At 51.6% G+C, this 24,981-nt stretch overlaps 6 protein-coding genes across 6 annotated transcripts; 3 read left to right on the top strand and 3 right to left on the bottom strand.

The window, feature by feature from the left end:
• Positions 1-1,213: 1,213 nt before the first annotated feature.
• AYO20_09495 (hypothetical protein) lies at positions 1,214-3,228 on the top strand (the record flags this gene model as incomplete). Its single annotated transcript, XM_022647764.1, has 7 exons — positions 1,214-1,363; positions 1,414-1,675; positions 1,774-1,869; positions 1,919-2,150; positions 2,280-2,530; positions 2,603-2,821; positions 2,987-3,228. The coding sequence occupies 7 exons, from the start codon at positions 1,214-1,216 to the stop codon at positions 3,226-3,228; spliced, it is 1,452 nt and encodes a 483-aa protein (XP_022496286.1).
• A 759-nt stretch (positions 3,229-3,987) lies between these two features.
• AYO20_09496 (hypothetical protein) lies at positions 3,988-4,794 on the bottom strand (the record flags this gene model as incomplete). Its single annotated transcript, XM_022647765.1, has 3 exons — positions 3,988-4,204; positions 4,243-4,685; positions 4,750-4,794. 3 exons carry the CDS (start codon positions 4,792-4,794, stop codon positions 3,988-3,990), a joined length of 705 nt encoding a protein of 234 aa, XP_022496287.1.
• Positions 4,795-6,321: 1,527 nt separating this feature from the next.
• On the bottom strand, positions 6,322-12,156 carry AYO20_09497 (hypothetical protein; the record flags this gene model as incomplete). The annotated part of the gene is made up of 1 exon (XM_022647766.1): positions 6,322-12,156. One exon carries the CDS (start codon positions 12,154-12,156, stop codon positions 6,322-6,324), a length of 5,835 nt encoding a protein of 1,944 aa, XP_022496288.1.
• Positions 12,157-13,905: 1,749 nt separating this feature from the next.
• Positions 13,906-17,332, top strand: AYO20_09498 (hypothetical protein; the record flags this gene model as incomplete). The annotated part of the gene is made up of 2 exons (XM_022647767.1): positions 13,906-14,295; positions 14,354-17,332. The coding sequence occupies 2 exons, from the start codon at positions 13,906-13,908 to the stop codon at positions 17,330-17,332; spliced, it is 3,369 nt and encodes a 1,122-aa protein (XP_022496289.1).
• A 1,565-nt stretch (positions 17,333-18,897) lies between these two features.
• AYO20_09499 (hypothetical protein) lies at positions 18,898-21,144 on the top strand (the record flags this gene model as incomplete). The annotated part of the gene is made up of 1 exon (XM_022647768.1): positions 18,898-21,144. One exon carries the CDS (start codon positions 18,898-18,900, stop codon positions 21,142-21,144), a length of 2,247 nt encoding a protein of 748 aa, XP_022496290.1.
• A 1,059-nt stretch (positions 21,145-22,203) lies between these two features.
• AYO20_09500 (hypothetical protein) lies at positions 22,204-23,938 on the bottom strand (the record flags this gene model as incomplete). The annotated part of the gene is made up of 2 exons (XM_022647769.1): positions 22,204-22,382; positions 22,576-23,938. The coding sequence occupies 2 exons, from the start codon at positions 23,936-23,938 to the stop codon at positions 22,204-22,206; spliced, it is 1,542 nt and encodes a 513-aa protein (XP_022496291.1).
• Between the last annotated feature and the right edge of the window lie 1,043 nt (positions 23,939-24,981).

A 24,981-nucleotide genomic window follows, 5' to 3' on the forward strand; every position in this document is an offset into this window, starting at 1 on the left:
ACGTTTCGTCAAATTTCGTCAATTCGAGCCATGGCCCTCGGTTGGAGCCATGGGACATGAGGCTTCAGAACATCGCCGAACCTATTGCTTCCCAGCATTTGCAAGTGTATTGGGTGCGGTTGCCGCATTTGCTGCTCACAGCGAATCTGCCAGGAAATATCAATGTCCTCGTTGATTGAACCCATCGAACTATTGCCTGCACCGGCAGCTCCCTCGTCTGCGAAACCAAAGTAAAGGGAACCTCACACCCGAGAGACCAACCGAGCAGATCATGAGCCAGCCTTCATGGGGTGACAGTGTCAAAAAGACAAGAGATGGTGGTGCAAATAAGATCGGGATTCTTCTCCAGAGGCCGATGCTCAGATGTTCTGGAGCTTGCGGTAAACAACACCGGTTGCCCGTGTCCACAAATGCCGATGGTTTCACAGGACATGCATGAGAAGATCAGGCGACGTGACACTGGGCCACCCTCCCGTTCAACCGAAAGTCGCTGAAGCACATGAGATCACCTCCTCGAGCGAATCATCTGTTCCACAACTGTCCATCTTCCGCCTAAATGGTTAAGCGGAGCGAGAGGTTACAAGCATCAGAGTAGCAGCGGCCCTGTTGCCTGCAATGAGTGTGGCAACGTCGAGGGCGCTGACAAGCCCACATCGTCCACCCGGCGAATGACCGTTGGACTCTTTAAATCCCCGCCTTGCCTTGGCTGACAACATCCACCAGTCGCGGGGAGCTTCTGAAGCTTAGAAGCCAGTGAGTGCTTCATTCAGTATCTTCTAGCGCGTCTTGGGCGCGGGAAGCTTAGAATGACCTTGATGCTGTTTATCCTACGATCGACGTCAATGGCTGGTTCACATTCGGTCGGGGATCCACACAACGATCAACGCATATCCATCATCCACGTTCTTTTCCACCACGAGTCAACTGCTCCCAGCCGTCAATCACGGAACTAGCACCCCATGAGGAAGGACATCATGATGATTGCATATCTCCTCCTTCTGAACCAAGATATCTACCCCGGACCGCCCCCTGCGGGTTGTCCATCGCTAAGCGGTCGTCCTCCGTTGCTCCAGATTAAAAATATCCTTTGGTACAGTCTGTGCGACCCGTCCGTCCCTTTCCTTTGGCATTTTGGACAAAATCGTCCATATATACCGTGTATCTGCTCCCGTCGTCTTTCTCCACACAAAGTATCCGTTTGCAGCTCACGACCATGGAAAAAACCGATCCCAAGGTCTCCGATTCCGACGATGCTCGTTCTCCTTCAGAGAATGAGAAACACGTCGAAAGCGGTGTTCCCGTTGATGTCATCGCCGTGCCAGATCCAGATGAAGGTCTGAGTGAAGAAGAGCGAAAGCGTATTGTATGCAATACACGATCCTGCCGACTGACAGATGAACTGATAGTCTACAGGACCGCAAACTGCTCTGGAAACTCGACATCCAGCTAATCCCATGGCTTTGCTTACTCTACCTGATTTCCTTCTTGGATCGAACCAATATTGGAAACGCCAAGATCGATGGGCTTCAAGAAGACTTGGACCTGACCAACAACGAATACAATGATACCTTGACCATCTTCTTCATCTCGTATTCGCTGTTCGAGCCTTTGACACAGATTTTGTTGAAACGATTCCGGCCCTCTATTTTCCTCCCTACTATCATGGTTCTATGGGGTAAGTACGCTGGATCCAGGCGAGGATTCATTGCCTCCATTGTCTTTCGGCGTTCCGTTCCAATTTGAGCCCTACTGATCAGAATCTTCAATCTCCAGGTATCTGTATGACCACAATGGGTCTCGTTCACAACTTTTCCGGTCTCATGGCAGCGCGATGGTTCCTCGGGTTAACTGAAGCTGGCCTTTTCCCTGGTAAACCAAATGCTCGAGTTGCTCAAGATTCTCTCTGACCTCACAACAGGCGTCAATTACTACCTATCCTGTTGGTACAAGCGCTCTGAGTTCGGTATTCGAGCGGCCATCTTCTTCTCGGCGGCAGCCCTCGCTGGTTCATTTGGCGGCTTGTTAGCTGCAGCTATTGTCCAGATGGATGGCGTCGGAGGCAAGCCGGGCTGGGCATGGATCTTTATCCTTGAAGGTCTTGCAACGATCATCGTTGCTGGACTGTCATATTTCATGGCAAGTTTCATGGCGTGAGTCTAGGGAGGACGCTCACAAGCTGATACGTTGTAGGTCCACGACTTCCCCGACGAAGCCAAATTTCTCAGTGACGATGATCGGCGTCGAGTGATCCGGCGCCTAAAACTTGACAAACAATCCAGCGCCGAGCATGAAGAATTCAAGATGCAGTATTTCTGGGCTGCGACCAAAGACTGGAAGACCTGGACTGGTGCCCTTATATACATGGGCTGTGACGGCGCGCTCTATGCATTTTCTCTCTTTTTGCCCACAATTATTCAGCAAATGGGTTACAAGAGTATACACGCGCAATTGCTTAGCGTGCCACCTTATGCTGTGGCCGCGGTGGTTACGATTACTGTTGGGTTTGTTGCGGATCGGACCGGGAAGAGAGGTTTGTCTCCTTTTTTCCTACTGCCTGTGTCCATTCTCCAATGAGAGGCCCTTTCGCTGACGCTACAATCAGGCTACTGCAATATGGTCATGTCCTTGTTCGGCATAGTAGGTTTCGCCATGCTTCTGGGCTCGGGAGTACCGCACGTTCAATACGCGGGCACTTTCTTGGGCGCTATGGGAATATACCCGTGCATTCCGAATACGATCACTTGGACGGCGAACAACGTCGAAGGGGTATACAAACGAGGAATTGCCTTGGGATTCGTAATTGGATGGGGTAACCTGAACGGTAGGTAAAATGGCATCCCCGCTCATTCTGTGGACCATGTCGTCCCTTTGCACATTGGATCCTCTGTCTCCCTCTACAGAGGTGTCCCAGAGCGTTCCTATCTCGCCCCACAGTATTGAGAGTTACTTCAAGGTACATACGACAAATTCTGACAACGTTGGATAGGAATTATGTCTAGCAACGTCTACCGTGCAGAAGACAAGCCACGATTCAAGCCAGGCCACGCCGTGGTTCTCGTCTACGAAGCTCTCTTTCTTCTAGGTGGCAGCATCCTTCAGCATATCCTATTGAGAAGAGAGAATGCCAAGCGCAGGGCGGGCGAAAGGAATGTGTGGATACAGGGCAAGAACGAGGAGGATATTGATAAGTTAGGGGACATGAGGCCAGATTTCATCTACACTCTTTAAAGGCACAGGCGGAGCCGATGGAGATAATAGAGGGGTTTTGATGAGGACCTTGGGGGGTAGCGAGAAGGGTAACTTCGAGTGTCGTGTGAGCAGGAGGGACACCAGTACACCATTTGTCGTAAGCGAAGACTTGGATCAGCGAAGGATACTATCCAGAAGACCATCCGAGCGCGATTCGGATTCTGCTTCAGGAGGGTAAACGGAACAAACTGTGCCAGGGCAGGTATTGCCGTGACAAGCAACCACAAAGCGAGTACCAGCAGTCTCCAGCATGTAGTTAAGAATAGCATTTCCGTGCTCCGAACCTGTTTCTTTAGTTCCCTCACGTTGCGCCCGGCGGAACGGCTCTATCGGCGGTGGACCGGGATGTGCCTTAGCCAGGAAATCCTTCTGCGGCACGCAAGTATGCACCTATGTATATATATAGCACGAACCACCATGGCTAATTCAGGTAACTCGATCTTGTTGTTCTTGAGCGAGTGGCGGAACCGGAACGGGCCGCATGATCCAGCCAGCCTTTCCCATGAGTGTGCGATCGACACCCATTCTGGGCACTACACACCATCTCTCATCTCCATTGCGTTTCACAGGTCGGTCGCCACAACAATCCACGGTATGGAGATGATTCTCTCTCTTTCTCTCTCTATCGAGTAGGTGGTTCATGACAACATGATATTCTTTCCTTCTTGGTGCGGACGGTTGCAAAACACAATCTGCAAGGTCCCGAGTTTGTTTTGTCGGCATTGTTTCAACCAATCATTACATCACTTCGTAGTCGTCTCTTCGTGCCGTGTGAAACCGTATCAGGACCAATTCGTGGGTTCGTTGCTCTTTGATCTCACGCGCGGTGAATCTATGCGGGGTGGTGACTTGGACTTTCGGCCTGGGTGAGGGGAGTTGCTGATGCTGCAACGAGTTGTTAGCCATCAGCTTCCCCATATTTGCCCCAGGTGTAATGGTGAAAGCTGAAATCACACTTGACAAGGCATAAGGCAGAACATGGCTAGGACTTACGATCTTCTTCTCTCGCCCTCTCTGCGGAACTCCTCGATGATGCATAGCATCTCCTTCCTGCCGGCCGAAGCATCAACCCTTCTGTCACCCAGACTCATGCTGACCTTCGCATCTGTTCTGACCATCAGGAGTCTCTTGAGAAGTAGATGCCTCATGTTAAGACAGACAAACACCCCACAATCGCTCGAGTTATCCTGCAAGGGCGAGTCGGTCAATTGGATGAATCGAAGAGGTTTGTTGATCAATCGAGAGAGCTTTTGGGTAACGTAGTGCGCTTCATGCTGGTTGCCAGGGGGCATGCTGTCATAATGGAAGGCGACGCCATCGACAATGGAGACCAACAGCAGTGACCAATGAGTGCCGCCTTCAGCAATGGAGGCTGAGTGGTTGTCGTTGATGGGGAGGAAGATATGTGAGACGTTGGTGAAGTCGGGGAGAGCGTCCTAGAAGGCAGTTCAGCGTGATGAAAGAAATCGCGAGGAGATGAAAGGCCAACGGCAGAAATACCTTGATCGTCCGAGGATCTGGGGTCTGCATGAGCATGAAGGACATGGTGGGGCGGAGGAGGATAATGTGCGAATGTTTGTAGTGAGTGAGGTACTCTCGCTCCAGATACCTTGTAGGGAATGCTCGTTAGGTCTTATATCTCTCTCAGGTGAAGTGTGGAATGTGCCTACTCTTCCCAAAATGAGATGACCTATACAGACACCAAAGTCGTCAGCCTGACCAGCCCCAGTATCGTTGTGAGGAATACCATCATACATTGTCCGTCAACCAGTCATTCTTCAACACTGATATGTCTTCTCTTGTCACTATATCCTCTCTCCGTCTCAGTACAATGTTCTCTGCCATGGAAAAACCCAGTCGGGGACAGGATTGGGGACGAAGGGATACCGACATCGGACATCGTAGTCTGCATGACTATGGTCAGCACGGAATATGTGAGGGAGATCGGAATCACCCACAGCTCAAGTACGCATCTTCAGGGGCAAGCTTCATATTCAAAAGGTGTCAGTCAGCTCATACAACCACTACTCGCTGTGACGCATTTGAGGAGCGGCAACGACATGCTGCCATGGTGGGGGTTGAGACCGCGCACGGGTGCGAAGCAGGATGTCGTTATCTGTGCACCTACCGATCTGCCAAATGCTCGGCTCATTCGCCCTCCAAATGGATGGAGATCAGGCATCGTGGTCGACCTTTCAGTTGTCTGCGCAAGGCGTACCAAGGAACGAATAGAGGTCGTGCGAGAAGAGTGAGACTGCAGGGGCGGAATGGATGAGAGCTTCGCCGCGCTCACCAGTCAGTGCCAGCTTGATGATGGTTCATACTGAAGCCAAGGCAGGGACAAATAAAAGGGTCTATATAGTGACTCCAATAAAGGCCTTGCGCATTGAGCGCCTCTCGCGGTCAAAATGTTTGTTCGGCGACGAGGAGTGTACCCACGTTCCACCACCTTCTGCACAGTCCCTTGTAGACGTGTGCGTGCAGATTGGTTATACGTCACCTCCGACTGCACAGCCACCACAGCCTCAACCTCGCCAGGCTCCCGCACCCAACAAATACAGCCCATACGCATACATCGTTTTACGAAGAGTTCATACAGTCTACCTTGGGACGGAGCAAGCAGGCTGTCGGCATCTTTCAAACTGTGCTTTTCATATTCTCTCTTCGGTGCAGAGCGTGTCCAACTACAAGGTTCCCTCGACCCTGGCAACCCCAGCTGCCTTCCATCAAGTCATGGCCTATTTTCTGGTAATACTGTACAATTGCTCCCCACCTTTTTGCTTTTGTGGTACATGTTAACACCGACCGCCCCTTGGAACCGCTCGAACGCTAGAAAGACAAACAAACTAGGAGAAAAGCCCATCCTTGACCCAGGCCAAACCCGGAACTCGTCAAGCCACGCCCCGTGTCGGTTTAAAAAGCACAAGCATGTTCTTATAGAGGTCGCAGATGGTCTCTCATGAGGCAAAAATACCGGCCTGCGTGCTTTGAGTGAATGATCCATGTATGCTCTGAGTCGCTTTATCCAAGATCCTGCCCTGAGATAGAAAACTGTGTAACTCCATCACCACTTCATGTCGCCAATTTCGCGAAATGTTTGTTCCAGATCCAGCCAATCTCTCTCGTGGGATCGTCTTGATTGATCGCCAACCACAGTTCTCCGTGTTCGGCAATGATGTCAAATATCTCCCCAATCACATATGTGAGGTAGCGAAATCCGCCTTGTTGCCGTGAGCGGTCGATGTTGAACTCGTAGACACTAGCCGCGGTGAATAGGACGCCGGGCTCTCGTCGTGGCTCTGTGTCCACAGGTGCTGTCTCTGTTTCCGGCTCCGGGTACTCTTCCATGGGCATTGCGGAAGAGAACACACTGGCTCCACTTGTGACCGGTAGATGAGGTTGTGACTGACTTGGCCCTGGAGCTGCGGAGTAGAATGTAGATGACGATGCATGTCGTACCGCCATGGGAGACTCAGTCAACAATTCACCCAGTGATGGAGATGGAGCTTCAAAGCTCAACCGGGGAGCCGGTTGGCCGCTGTCTGCGGAGAGTCCTGGGCTAGTCCCTGGTCGAGATATATTCGTGCTGTTGACGGTATGAAGAGACGCAGATACACCACGACTTCCCGCCTCGGGTGTTTTGGGAATTCGACCAGATGCAGCTGAGCCGGTCCGAATGCGCCCATTTGCAAATGTGGAGGAACTCCATTCCGTGTGGTCGTCACTTTGAGAACTCATCGGTCCTCCACTGTTCCGGTGATAGTAGTCCTTCAATGGCACTGGGGGTATCTCTTCAGAAGTTGACACAGACCGCTTCGGTGCGCTGTTCCATGACGGTTGACGGGGGGACTCATCGCCCATCAAGGTTGACCCTGGCGTCAAGAACGAAACCATGTTCACGGCCTCTGCCAGCAATGACCCATTGCAGATGCTCAGGGACAATGCAGTGGCTTCTTGGAAATCAAAGTCTTCTTGCCAGTCTTTGACAATATCGGCCTTTTCCAGTTTGTCCAAGGGTATCTCCATTGCAGCCGAGAACTTTTGCCGGCACATTGCCAACCAATTTAGATGCAACTGAACAAGATTGGCCTGACAAGTGTGAACAAGATCAGCCGTTGATCGGAGAAGTCGCTTCATTCTCTCTTTGGCTTCGAGGTTCAGAGCCTCCCACTGCTCCATGCGCTCAGTCATCTTCTTATCGATCTTTTCTCCTCTGTCTTTCTTGTTTTTGAATTGATTGTAGTCCAGAAGCCGCTTGTCCCGCTTTTGAATCAGTCCTTTGGAATCTGACCTAAACCTGTCAAGCATCGTGGCTGTCTTTTCCATAGGCTGGACAACACGCCTTGTGACTTGCTCATTGTGGTCGGGAAGTGCAATTGAATTGACGCCACGAACGACAATAGCAAATTGTCGAAGTTTGCTCTCGGCTTGTGCGTGGTTCGTGTGCCCAACATCAACCCATGCCTCAGCAGCGGCTGCTAACTCACACAGGCGATTGACCCACTTGGTAATCTCTTCAATATAGCCTTGACAATCCTTGGTAACCAAGAAAAGATGTGCAATGTTGTTATCATAGCTGATCTTGAGTTTGGTATACTCTGGATCTTCGTGCATTTCATTGATGCCCACGTGTTGCCTCAACTTTTCTGCGCGTCGACCAAACGCCTTAGTCAAGCCATTCCGTACATCAGACTCTTTCCGCTTGCGGTTGAGTACCTGATCGACAAGCTCGGTATGTTTCTTTACTTCGTTGATGCGCACATTGACTTCGGTCACCTCGGCTACTGCTCTTCGGATGCATTCAACGTCGGGATGAGCATTGGGGGTTGCATCTAGAAGCTGATTGAGTAAGAGGGGATACTTGGTGATACGTTGTATTGGTTTAACAAGAAGTGCATCCAAACTCCAAGCATTGGTGATGTCGCTTGAATTCTCGCTGCATTCTTTGAGCCATTCTCGTACAGCGGCCGACGACTGCAGTGCCTCCAACCTCTTGTTTGCGGCATGTCGAGTTCGAATGTAATCGGTATATACTTTCTCCATATCGTTCATCGACGCTTCAAACGCAGTGCCCACCCGTGTAAGCTCGTCTCGCTCAAAGTCGGTCAGCTCACCAGTACCATCAATAGATGCTGCAGAGCTTTGTACTGTGGAGGCACGGTTACCGTCTTTGCGTCGATCAGATCTTTCCATGATGTAAGCCGGCCTGACAACCTGCTTCAGATAGGCGAGAAAATCCTTGGAAAACTGTTGTACCAGATCTACATTGCCAAATATGATCTTGATATCCTCATCATTCATGGCGGCAATTGCAGTTTGTTTATAGATATCGCAGAGGACTCTCATGTCTCTTTCGTATGTATACTCGGTATCCACCAGCTCTTTGAGAACGTGTCTTCTTTGTTTCAGGCGACGTTGCTCGGGACTTTGCTCTTCCATAGATGGCCTGTTATCGTTGGAGATGGTATGTATCATCTGTTGGTCTATACTTGATCTGGTAGACATCTGAGATAATGCTGTGAGCGGCCGAGCCGGTGGAGCCGTTTGAGGCATGGCTGGTCTTATACCAGTGGGGGCGGACCAGGCAGTCTGTTCAACAGTAGGCGGTTTTGCCAGCGGAGGAGGTGGTGGAGAGTGGGATGGAGGGCGTGGAATATGATTCCTCTCAACCGAAACCGGTAGAAAACTGTCTGGCGCCTGCTCAAGTTGGTTTTCCTTAACACCTTGATGACTTTCGGTCGTTGACATTCTTGGTCCTGCTTCAGTAGGCGTTTCGTGAGCCAGAGCAGATGGCTGCCTTTCTTCAGTCGGTGATTTCAGAGCAAACTGCATCCAATCACCGACTGATGGCGACGTCTCGGCCCAGTCTTCTGCACTATCCAAACTGGATTTGTATCTATGATGAGTTCGATAGCTCGAAGGTGGTAAGGAGGGTGGCGGTGGGGTGACATGGCTCGAAGCGTGAATATCTGGAGAGTCAGTGGGATTCTCATCCCGCTCTTCAGTCGTGTCATGGCCAGCATACGGGTTTGCTTCGACGTGAAAAGACTCGGCCGATTGCGGACGTGAAGATTCGAGTTGATCCCACTGACGAGTGTACTCTTCAAGTTCTTCCAGACATAACCGCTGCACTTTCTCCTCATCGACATTCTCTGCGCTAGCTAAATCTGGGGAGGTTTGTATGATGCGATGATAAATATCATCCACGAGTTGCTGATCAACCACCCCCGACGGCGTTTGTTGTTGGAGAACTTTGTTCACGATTGTATAAGCGTCCCTTGCATGGTGCTCTCCATTCGAGCCATCTTCAACACTGAGATGATCTGACACTGAGTGTGAATCAGGCTCCACATGAGTGATCTCTTCTGCATGTTGGTTCTCTCGTGATCGAACGACGGGAGCAGGTTCCTCACCGGACTCAGATTCAAGTATGTCTTCTATGGATGATGTCCACGAGTTCCTTCCGTCGCTTTGCGGGTTTTTATGCTCCAACTGGGGCATCGATACTAGGTGTGCATAACCTTTTTCTACAGCTTCATCGTCGTCGAGGTAGGTCGTTTCGCGAAGCATCAGATGAACAGATACCTGATCGGCGTGATCGGAAGCCTCACCAGACGCTTGAGAAGCGGAGGATAGGGGCGAGGTAGACTCCCGACTCCGAAGCGCACTGATTTGGCTGTAAAGGGATTGAGATTGCCCAGGAGTCTGGAGTCGCGAGGAATCCGTTTGCGGCTCAGCATCAATCATGGTGGCTTCAGTGGCCACAGTGCTCTCTGTGATCGCCGATTGAGGCTCGTGATCGTCACGTGCAGGCTGCAAGTGTGTGTTCAGGCTGAAAGGAATAGTGTTGAAGCCAGCCTCAGCATGACCAAGCGTAGGCGAGTCTACCTCATCGCATGAAGACTGTATGTTTCCTTCGACAACCTTTAAGGCGGTTTGGGTAAATGCCCGTTGATCCCGTGCACCCTCTTCATTGCCACTGTAGAATGCGTGCTCCTCGGCCGCTTCTATAGGAGCTTCGTTCACAACGACAGCAGGAACCTCAAGTGTTTCTTGACGTTGGTCGGATGCATCAGAATCATCGAAGGAAGGTGTCATACTGTCTACACGGGTGATTGAATTGTCAAGATTCTCTGTGTTTCCACCTTTCAGATCTTGTCCTTCTCGAGACCGGCTCAAAGCCTGAGTGATTTTGAGTCGGCGAGCCTTCAGATCGATATCACTCAATTCTGGCGGCCTCTGTCGTCTGAACGCTTTTCTGTCACTTTGTTGTTTGGCCATTGTCTGGAATTTTTCTGCCATCTTTGCACGAGACGCTGCGGTCGTGGCAGAAGACACGGGGAGTCTCGGTCTCGAGCTTCTGAGGGGCGGGGAGACCTTCGGCGGAGGGGCGATGATATTCGCCCGAAGAGAAGGACTCTTTTCACCATTTGCCGTGGCAGGGAGGCGTCCACGATTATTGGGGCTTTTTATTTGCACCGGAGATCGTGGCTGTCGCTTGGGGCTGTCCTGCTGTCGCTCTCCTGACGGAGAACGCCTTGTTTCCTTCGGTCCCGTTTCTAGAGCCCGAAAAGGGAGCTGCTGGTGGGGGATAACAGCGGGACGGCTGGTGGGCGAAATCGCTGCAGAGTCTGATGCAATGCGTTGATGCCTTGTGCTTAATGGAATCCGTGATTGTGCATTCAACTTCGAGGATGATTCTGCCGCGTGTCTATTACTGCTACCCTGAGATCGGGAAGACGGCGTTTGATCTTCTCGCAAGAAAGCCTTGGACGGTGGTCCAGCAATATCGCTATTTGCTCGCCGGTGTGAAGGTCGGGATTGGGAATGGCCTTTATAAGCAGTGACAGAAGTGGGGGAGCGCATGGCCGGAGGTGCGATTGGAGGCGCTGCTGGTTGAGTATGGTCGCGGCTCGTTGAAAACATCGGGTTAGGGCTATGCATTGGCGATCCTTCCGAGCCTCGTCGCCGACGAGCATTGTAAATGCCGTAGCCTGGTGCAGCAGGAAGATTGGCTGCAGAGGAGGGAACCTCACCAAACAGCAATTGCCGCCCAGTGGCCGGGACTTCGGGATTGCTGGCTACTTGACTCAATCCACTGGCCGAGGATGTATCTCTCGAGTGAGTAGACTTCTCGTTCGCAGCGGATCTGAATCCGAGTGCACTCCCTGCCCTCCTTGAAGTCTCTGAGACTCTTGATGACGGTCGCTTGACTTGAGGGTGATAAGAATGGGAAGTCTCCACAGAGCCATATGGCATTGGGCTTGCGGTTCTCGAGGCGGGTCGGGATACTTGCTGCGTGGGCAATGGTGGAACGTCGTCAGGCGAAGCATCAAACCGAGCCACCAGGTCTTTGAAGGAAGCCTTTCTTGACTTCAGTGTATTGGGTACTGGTCCAGAAGATTTGGTGTGCCTGCCATCGTGCGTACCATTAGGCAAAGTCTGGGTATTTAAGGATAATTTTCGAACACCACTTGAGCCCCTAGCCATTCTGTCGTCAGTGCTGAAGCTGGATTTTCGAGCCGTGACGGGTGGCTCTTCTGCTCGTTCAATTGGGTCTGGTCGTATGGCTTCCTGGTGCAAGGCGACAAGTGATGAGTGTGCAAAGGGATCCTGATACTGGCGGTAAAAATCGTGTGGGTCATTCTGGATATCCTCATTGCGAACAGAATCCAGCCTTGAGGCCGATCCTGAAGGGTTGGAGAGTGATGACGTCCTAGAACGCTGGATCGCAGGTTGCGATGGGGAGTATGCTGTGGATGGGAGATAGACCAGTGATCGATTAGGTGACTGGAGTTGTGAGCCGGTATTTCTGATCTGATCTGGCAAGTTTGTCTGCGACTGAGAAGATTGACGCCGGTGGTGAGCTGCGTAGTAGTTGCTCTGATTCGACACCGCCGAAGGCATGTTGAGAAGGCCCAAGTCAGGGAGAGACCTTCCTTCTTGGACGGTGATGGTGAGTACTACGGCGCGGAGGCATGACCCAGGCCAGACATGGTCATTTTATTGCAACCTTCGCTTTTGCTCTTCGTCCTGTCGCCAAGGTGTATTCAAACGCTTCCTCCTCTTGTGCAAGACCTCCTCCACAGACACAGGTCGTTCAGTGATCCTTCACCCGAGTGTTCAGGAGGCGGAGCAGCCCCCGTATTTACCGGTCTTTCACCAGGGAGTCTGTGGGCTCAGTCGGTAGGAAGAAATCGTCAACTATCTTGTTGGCTAGGAGGTGACGACAAGTCGTGGTGGACTGTTTGTGGTCGTTGCTTGTTCGGTTGACCGCCAGGAACGGGGTGCGCAGGGACGTCTAATGTCTTGATTGCTGCTCCAACAAGGTCCGAGAGATGTCACGATCGCCCTCAAGTAGACTAGGGATACGACAAGAATCAATACAAGAGGAAAGTCTATGTTGGAGTGAACAGAGATGGCATGATCAGGCTGCGGTCCACGGTCACGCAAGAGATATGATGGTACCAGTTGATGGAGGTTTGTGAATATGCCAACTAACATCGGCCCAGCAAGCGCGGCAGAGAGTCACTGGCGGCGTGGGCGGGTCACTTAAAGTTCCTGTGCTCACTAGATGCGGGCGGTCCAGACAAACTACAGAGGCTCAAGGCGTGTGGACACCTAAAGCTCCGGGGGTTCAATAAGGTGTCCAAGCATTGGTCAGTGGATAGGCGACGGTTTAGCGATAACAGACTACGGAGTATCTGAATCGTGAGCACCTCCTACAAGCCTCTTACCGTAAATCTCCCGCAACTGATTCCCATTGTTTGTCAAATGCCGGACATGGAAAGCAACAACAAAAGGATGGACCGATGAGTGCTCATTGCTAACCCTGGCCCATGCTACGACAATAGCATTGCCTAGAACCCTCCGTCATGTGCGAGGTACAGAATAAACCTCTGGGGATACATCTATTTAGGCGGGACGATCGCTAGATAAACTATAGTTCCCTCCGCTCACCGTTCACCGGATTCTCCATTTTTACCACTGCATTCCACTTACTCGGTACTATCCCCATTCGGCTGTCAAACGTGGTAAGTAGTTCCTTGAATGTGCCTTGCACTGTCATCATCGTTCAGCGTTTCCGCACACCTTCAGCGTCTATCTTCAGTCAGACACGCACTCTTACGAGTTTTCTTCTCGGTCGGGGCAGAAACCCATATCCGAAAAGCGCAATCTGCGGCACACTTATTCAGCCCAGTCATTTCCTGCTTGCTTGCCTGCGACGAGTCTATCCAACCTTCCTCATCACTATCTTTCTCGGCAGCCCGTCTGCAATCATGGTACGCGTTGATTTGACCCGGTTTAGACTTCTTTACACCAGCTGACCAATACACAGAAAGTCGCAGCACGTTAATTGTTGATTGTTTCTAACGCACAGAGATGCCGGGGCCCTGTCGCGTGGGAGCTGAACGAGAAACAAACAGCGCCTCCACCCCTCCACCCCTCCTACCAAGCAGTGCATATTAATTTCCTCGAGGAACGTTGAATCTTACATGGACCGGGATGATTCTTGTTGAAGAGAAAGTATATTGGATTCTCTCGCTAGAAGCGGAGAAAGTCTCATCCTGGGAAAAACGCGTCGATCTAGCCATCATCCTAGCTCGCTAGGTCCTCTCCAACAGTCGCGTCTCACCCACGTCAATAATCGCGCTCATGGCCAGAAAACGAAAATGCTTAGAAGCCGCGTCCAATCGTCCTACCAAGCAACAGAAAGCGGCCAATCATGGGTCCGTTGGCCCGCATCATCTTTCATCCTCTGTACACCATCCTGTGCTGTCAGCCTACTATCCGAGGGTTTGCACGCTGCGGAGTTATCTTCTGGGAGCCTTACCTGCCACGTCACGTACTCGAAGAGAGAAGCTCGCAACATTTGGAAAGAATGACGCTGTTGACCTACTCGACAACTCTCTGGTGGGTGTGCTCAAGAACACATCAACATCTGTTAAACAGGCGCGGAAAACCGACTTTGCTACGTTCACTCAAAGCCAGTCCCGGGTAACTGGTGCTGATACTGGCCGCACACAACCATGTTCCATAGACGAGGTAAGACATACACGCGGGGTTTGTAGTTGCCTTTATTGATCCTGATTGATTGTTCCAGGTTGTGGACTTTGTCATTTGGTCGCTGTTCAGAAGCAATTTCGGGAACAGGGCTCGGCCTCAGCACATTCTTTGCCACGGTCTCCAGAGAGGCAGATCTCCTCAGGATCATGGATATCAGCATGGAGGACCGGCACCTATTTTGCCTGGTATCATCCGAAGACATCCCAATGAAAATATAGACATTCTAAAATCGTCGGCTTGGTCAGATGTCCTCTCTTTGCTGGGAGTAGACGGCGAAGTCATCTTTTCAAATTTGCTCCTGGACTGTGGTGTCTTTACACTCATAACAAGTGGGAAAGACAATTATTTCCAATTGAGTGGTATCCCAATCTCGGAGCTGCCTCGGATTGAACATTCTACTGAAGGGAAAGATGTTTCGCGTGCGAGAAGGGATATTCGACACTCGAAACTTGGCGACATCCGTTTCGTCAGAAACCGCATGTTCTATGCTCGACCGTTCTCCAGTGCTGTTGGCAAGGTCAAAGGCGGACTTCATCATACGCATATTCTGCAAAGATTGACAAATGCTGCTGAACAGCACCAGGCAGTCCATCTCTTGAAGTATGTCTTTCCACGCCAGTTCGGTTTACACAATGCTTTCACGTCAGTGGTTTACTCAAGCGAAACCGTGCATCGGTTCAAGGACTACACAGTCCGCGAACAGGAGATAGCCAGGCAGCAAAAACGACCGTTGAGTTGGGCTCCGCGTCGCCTGAGGGGAGAGCCAATGCAGCTCGTCCAGAAAATTCACAAAAACCACAGATCATGTTCTTACAGCCAGCTTTTGAGGCATTACTGCCCTCTAACCTTCTCTGAATACGCCTCCTCTTTCCGTCAGAGCGACGAGGCACCACCGGCTTTAGGCCCCGAAAACTTCGTTACACAGGTCAACCTGTCCGGGTCGCCACAAACAGTGACGGACCGTGCTTGCAATAGTAACGATGCAGATTCTTCCTTTTTACCGCATTCAACTCCTTTGGCGAGAGTCTCGGCATTCTGCCGCTCGGTCATCTGTCATCTGCTACCACGCGATACATTTGGCAGCGGTTTGAGGGGTCAGCAGAACCATCAACTCATGATGAACAGGATCGACGAATTTGTTCGAATGCGCCGCTTTGAATCCTTGAGCCTGCATGAGACTGTCCAGGGAATCAATGTGAGATCTATTTCATGGCTATCAGGCCCAAAATGTCTGGAGCAGAGGATCTCCAGGTCTGATTTCGTTAAGCGCCTAGAGGTCTTCCACGAATTTGTCTACTATGTTTTTGATTCTTTGCTCATACCTATCATTCGAGCTCATTTCTACATTACCGAAAGTTCGACCCATCGACATCGGTTATTCTACTTCCGACAAGACATATGGCGCAAACTCTCGGAGCCCACTCTTGCAACGTTGAGACTGAGCATGTACGCACCTATCAGATCCGCTGAAGCTCGACGCAAGCTACAATCTCGAGCATTGGGATACAGCCATCTGCGACTGCTGCCAAAAGACCAAGGCGCCCGACCCATAATGAACTTGAGGCGGAGGCAACCAAAGTTGGCTGGTGGCACAAGACTTCTTGGAGACAGCATCAACACCCAACTGGCACCTATCTTCCAAGTGCTCAACTTTGAACGAGGACGTAGTCCTACACCACTAGGCTCTGCTTTGTTATCCGTTGGTGACATCTACGGAAAGCTGACCGATTTCAAGAGGGTACTCCGCCCGGAGTCGACTCTGTTCTTTGTTAAGGTCGACATCAAATCGTGCTTTGACACCATTCCGCAGCAGCCACTACTGCAGATTGCAAGCTCCCTGCTTCAAGAAACCTCATATCGAACGACTAAACACCTTGAGATCAAATCGACGAATCCGGGTCAGCGCACAGGTCAGGGAGACCTGAGACGGCGTTTCGCGGGCGTTGCCCGCCCAACTGATACACGCGCGGTGCTTTCGGAAGCATCAGTGTCCAGTTTGGCCTCTGGGAAACGTCATGTGGTTTTTGCGGACACAGGGAACAACAGAATATGGGGTCGGGATTCGTTGCTGAATCTTCTTCAAAATCATGTGTGCGACAGTATGGTTAAGATTGGCAAAAAGTACATGAAACAAATTGAGGGCATCCCCCAAGGATCCATCCTCAGCAGCCTTCTTTGCAGCTACTTTTACGGTGCGTTCGAGCGGAACGAATTAGGCTTCCTGGTACCGGAGTCGTGCTTGTTGCTGCGGCTCATCGACGATTTTCTGCTTATCACGACGGATGACAACCTTGGTCGACGATTTCTAGAGGTCATGGTAAGTGGTGACGAGCATTACGGAATCCAGGTCAATGCCGAAAAGTCCCTGGTCAATTTTGACGTGATGATCAACGGTCAGAAAGTGCCACGGGTACACGGCAGCAACTTCTTCCCGTACTGTGGGTTGGGAATCCATATGAAGACGTTGGAGGTGAAGAAAGACAGAGAAAAGAAAGACGGCTTTATCGGCAATGCTCTGACGGTCGAGAGCGGTTTGAGACCCGGAACGACTTTGAAACGGAGAATCCTGTCTTCTCTCAAGCTGCAGATGCATTCCATGTTCCTGGATCTGTCACTGAACAGCCGAAGCCAAGTGATCTCGACATTGCTGGGCAATTTTACCGAGTCAGCAATGAAGATGCACCAATACGTTTCGGGATTGGCAACAAAGAGACGACCGTCGCAGAAGTTCCTCGGTGACATGATAGAAGATCTCATCTCGGCGGGACACAAGATTTGTTGCGAGAAGAATGGCATTCGTACGCACGTCAGACACATCACCCGACGGCAAATGTGTTGGATCGCCGCAGCTGCTTTTGAAAGGGTTCTAGAGCGCAAACAGAGCCAATACAAGGATCTGCTCGTCTGGTTGAGATCGCTGCGAGAAGGAACACAGAAAGGGATGAACATGGAAGAAGCGGCCATTGCAGAGCATTTACGAGAAAACGAGCGAGCGTTTAGCAGATATGTATATTGATACGTTGATTGCAAATACGCAGGCAGTGGTGGCAGTGGCCAGACAGATTAGGGCATCCACTAATGCGATGGACCTGGCGTGCCATGGTGACAGCACTGGAATGCCATGTGTGGTGATTTGGAGTCTGGAGTCTGGAGTCTGGACATGGTATGGCATCTCGATTTGCTCTTACCAGCACCAGCACCAGCCACCTCAGATTTACACGGTAGTAAAACACCCGCCTGCCGCAGTCAACAACCTCAACTTCACTTCAATCCATCTTTCTACATACTCGTTGACTTAAAATCTCCGTACTCGGTACTCGGTACTTCCGCCTCCCTTACATCGTACCCCATACGACTGTTGTCGCACCTCGCCACCTGTTCTCTCGCTCCTTTACGCCTAGCGACGCTACGAGTGCTTGCTCACTGCCTACGAGGTACCGAGTACTCTTACAATAATAGGGATAACCGAAGAACACGGCTACACTGGGTAGATCGGGATCCAGATCTCAGACACACCCGCATTGATCGTCGTGAAACACCCACACTGCCTCAGCATCGGATCCCCGATCCTTGAACCCCCTGCGATTTGCGGAATCCTTCGAGCCGGCCAAATCCTGCGTAACCTTTTGAGCAAAAGCCACGAGTCTCGAGCGTGACGCCTGTCCCACCTGCGGCGCCTCTCCTGGGGACATGAAACACACCCGAAAACCTCATCTTGACGACTGACATTTGGAGAAGAAAGAGAGAAAAAATTTCATTTATACACTCGTTATCCGCTTGGGGCCTGCACGGCACAAGCTTGTCGTCAATAATTGCATCAGGATTCCCCCCGAACATCCACAAGTGCGACGGCCCATCCAACCAAGCAGTGGATCATGACGGACACTTGCTAATCCTTGAAACCTCCCCAATCGATGCGCGCCAATCCACAACCAAAACCTGCCAGCCACCCTTGGGATTCCACCAACTTTCCCACTCTTTGTGGCGGCCGCAGCGTCGGTGCTACAGTTCTCCGGCAAGGCCACCCCTGGTCGGACTCCTGACAGCCAGTCACTTCAGATGGAGGAGCCCCTAACTCGGCCAGTTCTACCCCATGTTTGGCATAGTCTCCTGGCTGGAGCCCTGCCACCGTCATGTCCATCCTTCCCACGGTCAGCACCTTGCGCAATCCCACCAATCGCCCCAACACCCTTACCAGGGGCTGGACCAAAGGCACCATTGGGAAGTATCCCAGTTGTTTGCGATCAAGCTTCGACGTTCAAGTTGGCGGACCTTGGAATTGTCGAGCTCAACCGTGAGTATAGTCTCTGGCATGCGTCGGCATTCGTTCCTTCAGAGCCAGCACATCGTCGACATGCAGATATAACATTGTTTGAACAACAACAACTCATCGTCAACACTTCTCGTACCTCGGAAATTAACCTCGCCCCGCTAAATGCACAACTTCTCGAAACCTCTTCAGGAAACGCCCACAGGACTTGCTACCACGTCCATGATTTCTCTTTGAAGTCAGCGCAAGGCTCAGACCTTGAAATTCGCTCGCTTACTGCCTTATCGAACGCACATAATATCCTTTCTGCGATGTCCACGACCGCTACCAGTGCCCCAGGTTCACCCCCCGACCTGTCGGGCTCTCGATCCTCCAAATCCTCCTCTTATTCCTCCACCTTTTCCAGTCCCGACGGCTTGGAGGCAGACATAATCAACTTCGAGGATATTGGTTTGGAGGACGACAAACATGTACCGCCCAGATATTTTCATTCCCGCGACGTCTCAATGCAGTCCGTAGGCTCTCAACACGAACTGATGAAGATGAAAGACGCGGGCCCGGGGGAGAAGAGGCCTACACTTCCACAAATACAGACTCAAGTCTCATTACCAGGGTCTAAGCACGACTCTGCACCGCCACGAGCGGCTGGCTCAAGAGTGGCAGCATTCAAGCGCGGATTCACTAGCCCGGAGGCATTCTATGCTTCCAGCATGAGAACCAGATCATCTTCCCCCCCAGAACGAAGGAATATCGCATCCTTCTCAACTCCCTCGCTCAGTGCGGGCGGTCTTCAACCTATCCCTCAATCTCCGGCGCACTCGCTGGGACTGCAAGCTAGGCGTGCCTCGTGGCAACCCCAGAGGAAAACCGTCAAAGAATTGGAGGCAGAATACCATGATTCCGACGACGAGCTTCCTGAGGACGCAAGTTTGTGGAATGTCCCCGTGTCGCCTCACGCTGCAGGACAAAGGTCGCATCGCTCCAGCTTTCGTGGAAGCCCGGAGAGAGACCAGCCAGCTCCAAGTCCGCGCCCAATACCCCTGGAACATGCGAGAACGGTCCCGGAAGCGCCTCCGCGGCCCGGACGCCACCCACAGAGCCTACCAAAGAACAGAGTTCCACCAAGGTCGGTTTCACTCACGCCCACGACGTCAAACCCGTCGTCCCCGCGGAAGGCTGGCCATGCTCTTGCCGGCAGAACAAAGTCGTGGAACATCGCAATGGCCGACTTGAGTGAGGAGGCAAGAATCATTTCAGAGGCGTTGGAATATCATGCTGAGGCGAAAGAACAAGAGCGGCTTGAAAGAGCGATTCGGGCAGGTTCGTCAAGAGGCAGCCCCGAAACCTCGATGGACCGCGGTTCGAGATCCTCATCTATCCAGCTTCCTCCAGTTCAGAAGAGTGCGTTGGATTTTATGCCGATTTCCAAGGAGAAGGAGGCCATTCTGTCACGAACACGACCATCCTGGTTGCCACCAAAAGATCCAAAGGAGGAGAGACGGCATCTGAAAGAATACCAACGAATGATGGCGGCATCAATTGAGGCCGAAAAGAAACGCCGAACAAAGCTGCAGGTCCAGCAATGCGAAAAGGATGATACGAGGGAGTCTTTGAACCGCATCTGGAATTATTACGTCGACGAGACAACAGATATCACGTCCATCGATAAACGAGTCAATGATCTCTGCTGGCGCGGAGTCAGTCCGAATCTTCGCGGAAAGGTTTGGCAAAGAGCTGTGGGAAATTCTCTTGGACTCACTGTCCAGAGCTATGAGAAAGCCTTACAACGAGCAAAGGAAATCAAAAAGCGAAGTGGTGGTCAGCTTGGCCGAGACGAGAAGAGTATGGAAAGATGGTTTGTCGATATCGAACGAGATGCTGAGACGGCATTTCCTGAACTCAACCTATTCCAAAGGCACGCACCACTCTGGCAGGATCTCATCGATGTTTGCGAGGCGTATGCGTGTTACCGGAGCGATGTGGGGTACATTTATGGGATTCAACTTATTGCCGCATTACTGCTATTACAGCTATCAACCCCAGCAGACGCCTTTATCCTTCTTGCCAATTGTCTTAACCGTTCGGTACCATTGGCATTCCAAACCGATGATACCACCACTACCAATCGCACTTATAATCATGCTGTGTCGACTCTGGGAATCAAGTTTCCACGTCTGTACGAATATTTGTTTGGGTCCGTCGAGCAAGGAGGTCTGGGTTTCCGCGGCGAGGAAGTTTTTGAACCGATGCTCCGGACAATCTTTTCAAACGGCCTGGATGTCGACCGCCTCAGTCGGATCTGGGATATATGGATTTTTGAGGGCGACCGGACACTGGTCAATGCGGCTGTGGCTGTCCTGGGCAGTCTCCAGCAGCAACTCTTCGACATTCAGGGCGATACGGACTTGAAAAGACGCAACATTCAGGAAATGTTGGGATGGGGTCCGTTCAATCGTCTTCCTCAGTCGGGACACTGGAACCTACAGTCGGTCGGAGATGAGGACAAGTTTGTCGAAGAAGTACGCCTTGCGGGAACCCTCGACTACACCGGCAAATAAATATTAATGACGACAGTGTACACAAGTTTGTACAGATGAACATTCACAAGCATCTTCGACGGAAAGAGAGGTGCTTTGATTCTGAGGTATTCATTTTAATCAACGACGGCCTGAACCATGACGATTTCTCATCCAGAGGATTGGAAGAATTTTCTTGGACACATTGGTATCTTTGGATTGACGACGCTGTTGCTGTCAGCTCTAATGATTCAACACGGCTGAGAAGATAGACGGTGCACATGTTTTTGAAGGCTTGTGCACCTTTATAATTGCAAAGAAATCTATTCCTCCACTGCCAATTTGTCCCGTGCATAGAACCATGATAACTATTGTGCTATTGAAGCGGACACTAGCCAGGTATCACCCGTCGTGGAAACGGAATGCTCGACTTCCCACCAGCTCTCTATTGCATTCTACTACGCTTCGCTTCGCTCCGCTCTTGTAACCACCCGTGACAGTCTCAGTGAAGAGAACCAGCCCTCGACCGTCCACCGGTGGGAGGAATGCGCGGATAGAGAGATATCCGAGTCAGATCGATGCCCTGCAATGCGCACCAAGTAGTGAATAAAAAGAGAGAGTTCTTGTTACGTGCGTGCACGGGTCCAATCGATATAAGATCCATGTAAGATCTGTGTCCCTTTTTTTTTTCTCTTCCTGATTACTCATTACTCCTCACTCCTGGACGCAGCCAGTACGAGGAAGGTATGTACTTTCTGGGCTTAAGTTCGACGAGTAAAGCGGGTAAAACGAGTGAAAACACTTTCTTGAGCCTTCTCTATCTATCGATCGATCGATTGATTGATTGATCGATTCGGTACTCCATATATCGCCCTCCCTCCCTTGAAGATATCGCTTGCCGGAAAAGTTGGAAAAGTGAAAAAGAAAAAATAAAAAAGAAAAAAGAAAAAGTCACCAAATGTACACGGTACATGGTACATGGTCGCACTGCATCTGCGTCTGCATCTGCATCCTTGTATGATTTGTAGTCAGTCGTCTTATAGCCCTTTAATGTATGATTGTCCCTGCAGTCCATGGGTGGACGAGGGCTTGTCTTTGTTTCTAAAGCCTCGCCTTCAACCCTTTAACCCAAGCTTCACCGTATTCCGAGTCATCCCCTGAGACCAACCGATCCGGAAGCTCCAACTCCAACACTTTTGTGTTCACGTACGACGGGTTCAATTGGTCGAGGGACGTCACGCCCATGCAGCGCATGGTCGTCTCGATTTCTTCAGATAAGACTGCGGGGGAAAAATATGTGGTCAGCCTCAGAGCATTCGTCTTTCAACCGGGCTCATCTGCCCATGGACACTCGAAAAGAGTCGTAGATATGATGAAGTCAGAGCAGGTTGAAAACCGACCAGCACTGACTTAGAATGGTGCAAGGGGGGCCACTCATGGGGATGAAAACAGAATGAACGGGCAAATACTTACGTTGGATCACCCTGGCCACACCCTCGTCACCCATGGCAACAGCGTACATGAACGAGCGTCCCAAGGCCACTCCCCTCGCCCCGAGGCACAAGGCTTTGATCACATCTGCGCCCCTGCGGATTCCTCCGTCCAGGTAGACTTCGGCCTTCTTCAGCAACTCGGGGTAGAACTTCCGGATCTCGAGCAGGGTGCGGATGGATGAGGGTGCATCGTCGCACTGTCGGCCTCCGTGGTTGCTGAGATAGATAGCGTCAACGCCGTGTTCGAATACCGCGAGAGCGGCGTCTTCCGCTGTCTGGATGCCCTTGATTGCGATCGGACCGGCATCGTTCCTACCCTGGCGCCATGCCTCGCGAATCCAAGGCAAGTCATCCCAATTGAGGGTGGACGAGTGGTGACCCCTGAGTGGGGGGCTATTTTCGTCGTCCTCATTGGCCGGCTTGTACCATTCTGTCAAGACGGAATTATCGCCGCTCGCAGTGGCCAGCTCTGCCCGGTAGCGTTCGTCCTCCTCGCGCTTGCCCACCACAGGCGTGTCGACGGTGATGACCAACGCCTTGTAGCCCAGATCCCTCGCCATACCAACTAGTTCGAGTGTTCGCTCCTTCTCGTGTGCAACGTACAGCTGGAACCACAACGTGCCGCCGTCCTCAGGCGAGAGGTTGCGAAACCGCACCTTCTTCTTCTCATCGATCAAGCACTGCATCAGCTCGTCGTGCGGCACGGTCGAGTACGTGCTCGGGCAGTAGGGGATCCCTCTTCTGGCCGCACCTCTCGCTAGACACAGCTCACCATCCTCATGCACTAGCCTCGCCCGCGCAGCCGGGGCGATAAAGAACGGAACGCGGAATTTGGTCCCTAGCATAACCCTGGTCATGTCCACCCTTCGGACGTTGCGCATTATCCGCGGTCGCAGGGTGACTTTCTTCCAGTCTTGCCGGTTGTTGGTGAGGGATCCGAGACTGTCCGCTGCAGAGTTGAAGTAGACAAAGGCGCTGTGAGAGATGATTCGTGTGGCGGCTTTTTCAACGTCGTCCAGGTTCACGCAGTGGGAGAGGGGGATTTGGGCCATCTGGTCAAGATCCCGAGTCACCTGGGGAGAAGACGGGCTCGATACAGTGGCCGGATCGACTGAACCCAGGTGCTTGTCCTTTGGTAGAGAGCGTTCAATTGTGCCGGGAGGATGAATGGGTTCATACATGGCCGTCGCATCCTTTCCGCCGTACTGCAACAGGATCTGTGAGCCGCCGGGATGGTGGTCTAGGTATCCGGTGACATCGTAGACCTTGCCCGAGACAATAACCCAGCATGAGTCGCGCGAAGCGTGTTGGGCGACTTCGTTGCCGTTGAGCAGTTTCGCCATTGTTTTGGTCTCCTGTTTCTGCACGTAGACGCAACGAGTGCAACAAACACAGTGCGTGGCCCGGAGGATTCGACGCTGCTCGCTTTGGACCCAAGAATGGTGAGATGATCCGTAAGTCAGATAGTCTGTAGGTGAGATAGGGAAATGGACCGGTTTTATCAAGTCCACGGAGTACACGGAGTCTGCCAGATCGACCTGGGTCGGAGGATTATTATTGACAAGGGCAATCATCCCGGCTGAGGGGGTTGGGCGGCAGTAATAATACAGTAGCTCCAAACCGAGGCGTCTGTAGGCGCGGGAAAGCTTCGTCGTTCCCCCCGCATTGAACACCACCAGTGGTACCGAGAAGAATGCCGTGGGTGTCCTAATGAGCAAATGGGACTATTGCTATTTGTCCTCCTCACTCCAATGCCCACAGGCTCGAGGCTGAAGGTCCAAAGGGGTCGTCCGAAGGCACGGTGATCCGCCACCAGAGGGGCAGGAGTTTGTCTGCTTCCCATTCGCCAGCTGCCCGCATAGTATTCATCTTGATCGCCGCATGCGTTTGAAAGACTCTACCCCAGTATGTATTCAATCCAAGGAGCTGGTGAGTTTCCAGTCCAATCGCTCTCGCCTTATTGACAATCGAAAGTTTGAGACTGACATGGCCAAGAGGGTCTCCCACCAACCCTTGGTTTGGTCCGTAGCTCGGGAAAGAAGGTAACGACCTCGTCTTTAAGTACCCTCGGCAACTTGTGGACCAGGCTAGGCCCTTTCTCGAATGATTCTTTCAATTCTGCAACAGAGAGGTATGAGGATCGGGGTTGTTGTAGGACGGACGCGTGACTTGACAGACTGCGAGGTCATGTTAACTCTTGAGATCGATCCCGGGCTCTCGTGTTGGTTTGACGCTTGCCAGATTGGATCCGTGCCACATTACCGAAATGGTCAAGATGATGATCAACAGTGTTTGTGAATGGTATTAGTGACGGTGCAGGTGAGTTGGTCAGAATGACGCTGGAATAAATGCGGACAACTTTGGGTGAGGAAGATTGCCGCAGTTT

This window comes from Fonsecaea nubica (genome assembly GCF_001646965.1).
Source record: "Fonsecaea nubica strain CBS 269.64 chromosome Unknown Scaff88, whole genome shotgun sequence".
NCBI classification, from domain to species: domain Eukaryota; kingdom Fungi; phylum Ascomycota; class Eurotiomycetes; order Chaetothyriales; family Herpotrichiellaceae; genus Fonsecaea; species Fonsecaea nubica.